At 40.3% G+C, this 8317-nt stretch overlaps 1 protein-coding gene across 3 annotated transcripts in view; it reads left to right on the top strand.

Annotated features, from left to right (window-relative positions):
• zgc:152891 (uncharacterized protein LOC767741 homolog) overlaps positions 1 to 8317 on the top strand; it is a 22433-nt gene that overhangs the window by 1455 nt on the left and 12661 nt on the right. Inside the window, exons 1-4 of one of the 3 annotated variants that reach the window (XM_046040698.1) lie at positions 783 to 1151; positions 3787 to 4001; positions 5695 to 5950; positions 7144 to 7225. In XM_046040698.1, coding sequence (XP_045896654.1) covers positions 3834 to 4001; positions 5695 to 5950; positions 7144 to 7225 — 506 coding nt within the window. In that variant the 5' untranslated portion in view covers positions 783 to 1151; positions 3787 to 3833. Of the gene's footprint in view, positions 1 to 782; positions 1152 to 3786; positions 4002 to 5667; positions 5951 to 7143; positions 7226 to 8317 lie in introns of those variants that run through there. The other 2 variants (XM_046040696.1, XM_046040699.1) reach the window with 2 other exon arrangements.

Here is an 8317-nt window from a genome sequence, read left to right as displayed (position 1 = left end):
AACAAGCAAACTGTAGATAAAGTAGTTAAGCAAACTGTAACATTATATAAAGTACTTCAAACTATAGCTAACTGTGAATAAAGCAGTTTAAACTATGGCTAACCAAATAAAGCATTTAACACCAGCTATATGAAGTAGTTTAACAAGCAAACTGTAGATAAAGTACTTAAAACTAGCTAACTGTACATAAAGTACTTTAAACTAGCAAACTGTACATAAAGTAGTTCAAACTATAGCTAACTAAATAAAGCATTTAACACCAGCTAACTGTATATGAAGTAGTTTAACAAGCAAACTGTAGATAAAGTACTTAAAACTAGCTAACTGTACATAAAGTAGTACAAACTATAGCTAACCAAATAAAGCATTTAACACCAGCTATATGAAGTAGTTTAACAAGCAAACTGTAGATAAAGTACTTAAAACTAGCTAACTGTACATAAAGTACTTTAAACTAGCAAACTGTACATAAAGTAGTACAAACTATAGCTAACCAAATAAAGCATTTAACACCAGCTATATGAAGTAGTTTAACAAGCAAACTGTAGATAAAGTACTTAAAACTAGCTAACTGTACATAAAGTAGTTCAAACTATAGCTAACTATATAAAGCATTTAACACCAGCTAACTATATATGCAGTAGTTTAACAAGCAAACTGTAGATAAAGTACTTAAAACTAGCTAACTGTACATAAAGTAGTTCAAACTATAGCTAACTAAATAAAGCATTTAACACCAGCTAATTGTATATAAAGTAGTTTAACAAGCAGACTGTAGATAAAGTACTTAAAACTAGCTAACTGTAGCTAACTAGTACTTTTACTGCATGAAGCTGATAATACTTTACTGCTTATACTTTGACTACATGTAACAACATTCTGTGCTTTTACTCAAGTAACTTAAGATTATGAATGTCGGACTTTTACACTGTTGTATTGGTACTTTTAGTTAAGTAAAAGGATCTGAATATATCTTTTACAGCCGGTTGAAGCAGTATTTTAATGTTGTGTTAAGGAAATGCTCAGGTAAAGGGTTGACCAGTAGGATGTGGAGGTGTTGTGGTGGGTGGGGCATTAAAAAGAGATGCACATTACCTGTAGCTGCCATTCAACACAGCAGCCCAGAGAGGAGAGGAGGCGTCACTCTGCAGGTATGTTATTCACTTTCTTTATTAATTTCAGTCAATTTAACAAGCAGTCTGTTATAGTCACAATATTAATCCACAATATCCTGATCCTGACTTAAACATGTGTACACAGTTTAAATACTGAATTTAATTTTATACTTTTTACCTTGTAATATTTCTTTTACGCTTTACTCACATCAATTGTGAGAATATCCAATTTGACAGAACCTCACTTTTTTCCATCTGTTTACTTTTTCTGTTGTTGTTGCTGATGCTATTTTCTTCACATTTTATGAACTTTACTGGCATATTTTCTGTTAGTTGGTCAAACTGCTGTTCATATAATATTGGTGGAGAGATACCTTTATGTTAATTTATTTATTTACATAGAAACTGTCCAGTATGCCAGTATCAACCTTTACAAACTCACTTGTGTTATTTTATGTTTCATTAATTTAAACTCCTGTTCAGGTCATTAAAACCACCAGAATCTCAAAGACAACACAAGGACATATCCACAATGTCAAAGGTCACAGCTGCCTGACCTGGCAGATGAAAAATCATCACTTCATCAGGGCGCCTGCGATTCTGTACAGACTTCAAATTCCCCCAAACTATTGTAATTAAATTTGAGGCCTTAAATTGTCTTTTGTACATTTAAATCAGGTTTTATATGTCTTTATTGTAATTATTATTATTATTATTATAATAATTCAGATAAATCAATCACAAATTAAACAAATGCTTTTTTAATCAGTGATGTGATTATTTCCAATTTTAAGTCAACCAGCTGTGTGAAAGTTCAAACTTAGCATAGTTAAATGTAAATTAATACTAAGTTGTGTTTTATGCATTATGAAAACAAAAAAGATGACTTACAACATAACTCTCAAGTAACAACTAAATACTGACACGTGCCACAGTGTCGGAGTAAATCAAAAAATGTCATAATTAAACTCACTAACAGTAAAAATTTTATTAACTGCATGTCATTTTGCAGCACAGTAATGCAACAATAAATAATTTCCTTGACCAAAAAATCTGGAAAGAACTTACAGAATTATAGGACAATAGTGACAAACACTCCAACTTACTTGTTGCGTCACCTGGAGAGTCTTTTAGTCACACAGCAGGTCGGCCAAACAAACAAACAAACAAACAAACAAAGGAATAAAGTTTCCAGCAATAAATAAGTAATGAATGAAAATGGTTTAAATTTGAGCTGTTTGCTATACTTTCTTAAAATCACTAGACTGTTCTAGAAAATGAAAAAGACCTGTAAAATAAAGTGTTGCTCCAACATCTGCTTAACAAAAACAAGGAGAGCTAAAACTGCTCATAAACATCTGAAACGTGTCCTTCTGTTGGTTGATATCTGAGCACTGTGTGTTATTTTAAACTGGCTTAAGTTGTTGACAAAAAGCAACTTCATTGATTTTGTTCATATTATATATACACATTTAATATTCAACTGATTTCTCCGACAGTTAAAAACAGAACAGGAAGTTTAGTCGTCAGGGAAAAATGAGAGAAGGAAGTGACCATAAAGGATGAAAGAGTGCAGTGTTGTTTTTGTAGGACTTTTTTCCATCGGAGTCTTTCTCCCTGGGTGTTTTTACTGCAGGAAACAGAGTCTAGTGTGACGCCCACACTAAAGGGTCACTGTCGCTCATTTCCAAGTCAAATATCAGCTAGGTAAACAAATGAGCTCTTATGAGAGTCAGCAGAGGAAGATTTAACAAACATTAAGTATGTGTTCAGCTTAACAGCAGTGACAGCAGTGTGTTTGTCCATCACGAGGAAAATTTGGCTTCAATACAAAATCAATAAAGACTAGAGCCAGAACCACTGAGAGAAATACAATTTCTAACTCTCTACCTATAACCCCACCTAACCTAGCCGTCCACAGCCCAGTCCGACCTCTGGGACATCGTGATACAGCCACAAAAATGAAGCACAAACAAAACAAACAGTTAATTAGCCATCCTCAGTATGGGGAAGCGTCCACGATGTTATGTGATCCAGGAGGTGTTTCCAAATTGTGTGAAATGTTTTTAGCAACCGCTCTCCCTCCAAAAGACGTCACATACGGACGCTTGGTCAAGTCAGCCTTGGAAAGCCCTTCAGCGTCATTGTTCAACACTCAATGTAGGCCTAGTTTAAATAACAGTAAAGTCTGAGTGAGGAGGTGGGCGGGGGGGTTCAGACCCTGGACCTTCACCCAGGAGAGTTTGTTTCAGAATCATAAATACTTTATTGATGTTTTAGTGTCACAGAAATAATAATGGGAAGCTAGTAAGTAGAGTTCAAAGTCAAGTTTAAATATATAGCACATTTAAAAACAACCCTAGGTGAGCAAAGTGCTTTCCAGGTTCAGAATTCCCAACAAAAGTACACAAGAAAGACATTAGAGAAGGTCGATAATGTCAATACTCAACTGTGTTTGAAGGCCAATGAACAGAGGTGGATCTTTTTAATGAATATGTGGCCCAAGGAACACCACAGCAAGGAGACTGGAAGTGAAATACACCAAGACACAAGAGGCAGGGCTTAACAAAGTGACAACAGAAAAATCCAAACACCAGAAAAACCCAAACGGTGACAGAAACAGTTGCTGTTGGGAATGTAATTCAGGACCTGATCTCTTCCATGCGTCTAGTGTTGCAGCGGTGCCGTTAACGGGTGAAATCTGTCCTCGCCAGCATCATGTCCGACATGAAGGCTTCCTGTCAGGAGTTTGAAGTGACCGTCCACACCTCACCTGGTACAACCTGCGGAACCTTCAGCCGCCTGTGGCTCAGTCTGATTGGCTCGCAGGGGGAGACTCCGCCCATCAGCGTGAACGAGGGCGACAGTCATCTCCTGCCTGGGTCGGTGAGTTCGGTGCACGATGCAGAAATAAAAACTAAACTAAAATAATGAGCTTGAAGGTTAATTATTGACTTTATATTAGTAGTAAATAGTAGTTTAACAAAACACACACGTCTGCCTCAACGGAACGATATTATCTTCTTGACTCAAAGGTTTTAATTTCATTCAGCCTGTTCTCAGTTTCAAGTCGTCACGTTTGGACACATGGTCAAGACCAGACCGTTCTCATCTCAGGGCGTCCAAGACCAACGCTTTCAAAAAAAGTGACAAAACATAGTTATTTGACGCCAAAAGTACCCTTCAGCGTCTCACGGCCGATGTGCTAGCAGGTAGCGTTAGCCTCCTTTGTGTTGCTCGGACGTAGCAAACGGTGGCGTTTCACACGGGCGCCGAAGGGTACCTTTAGCGTAAAATACTTACACTTGGACTTACACCCAAGAGACTGGTGTTTGTTTCCTGAGTGAAACACAAAGTCAGCATTGAATGTTTTAAGTTACATAAGTTGTTTAAGGTTACGTAAGTTGCGTGAGTTACACATCTACCGTTGCTAAACTTACGTAAGTTAATTCAACTAGGAAAGTAAAATTGAACCCAAACCATTATCGTTTTCTAAACCTAACCAAGTACTGTTCTTGTCTAAATAGCAACGTTAACCACCAGTGTTATTTTGGATGTCTTATCAGATGTTATTCTTGCTAACTTGGATGCGCTATGCCTATGCCTCCAAAAACGACACAAGAGGGAACCCTGGGCGTTAAAAAGCGATGTCGAGAGGTTTTGACCAAGCGCTCATAACTGATGAGTTGTGAGTGAGAATGTGTCGTTTCCACAGACTGTATAAAAGAAGTGGGCGTAGTCATGGTGACGTCACCTGTTGGTTTGTGGACTGCTGTTTTGAAGCCTCGAGTAATTGACCATATTTGGATGAGGCTAACGGCCGTGTGTGGAGCTAGCTAGCTTGCTTAGCTAGGTGCATCGGTAATTCACGTTAACAGGGCTGATAACTTTGTCTTAAAACTAAATGTGCTCACCAGAGAAAGTGAACAGCCGACTCTTTTTCAGCGGCGCTGGTTACATTTACACAGAGCCGTGGGTACGAATCACTCTAGCCTGATTGACAGGTCGCTATGGTAACGTCTTATCAATCATGGATAATCCCGCCCTGAAATATTCTCTGCTTCCTGGTCTCTGTTCCTCTAAATGGGACCATAATTTACTAAATGAACATCATGCTGTGTTGAAGAAGACTTGAAACTAGCGACTGAGACCATAAACTCATCAGGAAAGTGTTTACTGAGGGAATAAATCAGCTGACAAGTAGAAACATTTTACCTTATTTCTAATGGAGCTGGACTTCTTTTTGCAGCCAGTGGACTCGCCCCCTGCTGGCCGTTCAATAGAAAGCAGGTTTCAGGGACTTCCGCGTTCTAATCTTATCGCTGACCGGAAACTTCCCGCTTGGTCGTTTCATTAGCATCTGAACAACAAATGAACTGGCCTTATCTGCAACATAATTTAATCTAAACAGAAAAGTCTTGTTCCTTGTTTCTCATAGTCAGTAACGTTATTTAATCTTTGACCAAAGGATAAACTGACGCAGTACTTTTCCACCAGATGTAAAAGAGATCAAACCTCTATTTAGTGTTTTGGTCATTTTCTGAATTCCTAGCAAGCAATCTTCCTGCTGTCCTGACAGACGTGTCCGGTATGGGTCCGGGCCAACCGATCTATGGGTCGTCTGATTCTGGTCCGGCTTCATCTGGAGGCTCGAACCGGATACCCCAACCTGGACTGGCACTGCAACCGGGTGGAGGTCCGCAGGCTGGCAGACCGGCAGGCCGAGCAGGGAGGGCGAAGTCAGACTGGACCTGAGGATCCAGAACTGCAGGTGTTCCTTTGTGAAAGATGGCTGCGAACAACAGACAGCAACGTAGAGCTGCGGAGCGGAAAGCGTAAGATCACCGGCAAAGTTTCTCTCTTCACTTTGTCATAAATCTGAAATATATGTAGTCGAGTTCTTCCTGTTACTCCTGTTATATTAATATATTTCTTGGTTTTGGTTCTTCAGTTCAAAGCTGTGAACTTTAGCCTGCAGCTGCTACCAGTGACATGTTTACCTGCTTTATTAACACTTAGGGGGACCTGACAGTATAAATGTGGAATATATCATGTAACCTTAATCCCTGACTACTCTGCTTTTTAAAAAGAATAATTTTTAATTTAAGAAAACCCCATCTGACATGGGGACAGGTGACCTGAAATGTTCACCTGCCACAGTTAGTTCTGTGGTGTAACCTGGACACATCGTCAGGGATAAACCCCAGGTCATCAGGAGTTTCGGGTCTTAACATCAGACACCAGCCGGGGTTGATCTGGCCCTGACTTGTGTCCATGGTAGCAAATTCAGCCACACGTCACCCCTCTTTAATTAAAGCTACCGAGACGCCTTTTCAGCAGCTTCCAAGATCCCCCTTAATGTCTTTCCACAGACAGCCTTTACCCTGTATTTGACAGGTGCTAATTTCATCCCCTGCTGTGACGCAGAGCGCAGCTTGAACATGAGGAGGTTTGATGCAGTGTGTAAGAAATGGAATAAGAAAAACTGGGTCATTTGAAATCCTGGTGTCTCAAAAAGACAGTCTGAGCATCTACAGCTTGTTTCAGACAGAGGCTGAAATGAAGGCCTACATGAAGAGCCAGTATAAGACAGAAAATCATTGTTTTTAACTTTGAATCATGCAAAGCTGCCGTACAGGAGTCACTGAACTACAATAGAGGGCTGGAAAAGCAGTTTTAATAGGTCTCCTTTAAGAAAAAAAGTAATGCAGCTCACACGGTATGCCAATGAATAACTCATAGGTGTCAATTTTTTAAAGCAACAAGAAATTATAACAAATGAAAATGCTTTGAAAAAGGTTTATTTTCACAATAAGCAAACATGCAATGAAATGTAAATATGGAAGAAACATCTGCGTTGTCCAAAAAAAGTAACTTAAGCTAAAAAAACAAAACAAGCTACTGACTGGTGCTTCTGAATTATGGTCCACTACATTTTTAATGTAGCTGTAACAGTTGGTTCTTTTATTTACTCTGTGACTGTAGAGGAGAAGTTATTCTTATTATTACCACCATTGTTCCTCCCCAGTGTGTTTGCCAAAGGACGAGACAGAGGAGAAGCTAAAGCAGCAGCGACTCAGGCAGCTGCAACGTCAGCAGAAGCTCATCAGGTAAAAACAGCAAACTGTTCTCTGAAATTTCCGGATCCCTGTTAGAATGAACGACACCATGCCTGATCAGCGATGCAGGGCCTTGTCTGTGACGGTCAGTCATCTATGTATGTATTCTGCTCTGATTCAGTGTCGTCATAGGAAATGTAGACACAAATAAACTGAGCATCCTATCTGCCTGGAGCCCCATCTTTTAGCAGCGAAACCGGGACTTTTCCAAACCCCATGATATCAGAAGCAAATATAAAAGTGTAACGTTGTTGGTTCGTTGGTTGACCGCCGTTTGTCTTAATCTTCAAACGGCGGTCAACCAACTGGTCATTTGGTTTTTTGGAACCAGACATGACCATATTTGGACGAGAGGGTGGAGTTAGCTAGCTTAGTTAGCAAGGTGCATCTGTAATTCACATTAACTGTGATATTAGCTGGGATGCTAATTTTGGCTAGCGACAAACAGGCTTAAAACAAAACATACTTACCTTAAAAATGAGCAGCAGACTCCTGATGAGCTTTTTCAGTGGCGCTGGTTAAATGTACACAGAGCAGCGGATACGAGTCGCCTCTATCCTGATTGACAGGGCGCCATGGTAGAGACCTGTCAATCAGCTTGTAGCCCCGCCCTAAAGCTTTCTGGTCTCTGTTCCTCTAAATGGGACCATAATTTACTAAATGAACATCATGCTGTGTTGAAGAAGACTTGAAACTAGCGACTGAGACCATAAACTCATCAGGAAAGAGTTTACTGAGGGAATAAATCAGCTGACAAGTTGAAACATTTTCTCACAGACTTCTATACAATCACACTTCTTTCTGCAGCCGCTGGAGTCGCCCCCTGCTGGCTGTTAGAGAGGACGCAGGTTTAAGTCGCCCCCTGCTGGCTGCTAGAGAGGACGCAGGTTTAAGTCGCCCCCTGCTGGCTGCTAGAGAGGACGCAGGTTTAAGTCGCCCCCTGCTGGCTGTTAGAGAGGACGCAGGTTTAAGTCGCCCCCTGCTGGCTGCTAGAGAGGACGCAGGTTTAAGTCGCCCCCTGCTGGCTGCTAGAGAGGACGCAGGTTTAAGTCGCCCCCTGCTGGCTGCTAGAGAGGACGCAGG

This window comes from Micropterus dolomieu, linkage group LG23 (genome assembly GCF_021292245.1).
Source record: "Micropterus dolomieu isolate WLL.071019.BEF.003 ecotype Adirondacks linkage group LG23, ASM2129224v1, whole genome shotgun sequence".
NCBI lineage: Eukaryota > Metazoa > Chordata > Actinopteri > Centrarchiformes > Centrarchidae > Micropterus > Micropterus dolomieu.
This window is presented reverse-complemented; position numbering and strand designations above follow the sequence as displayed.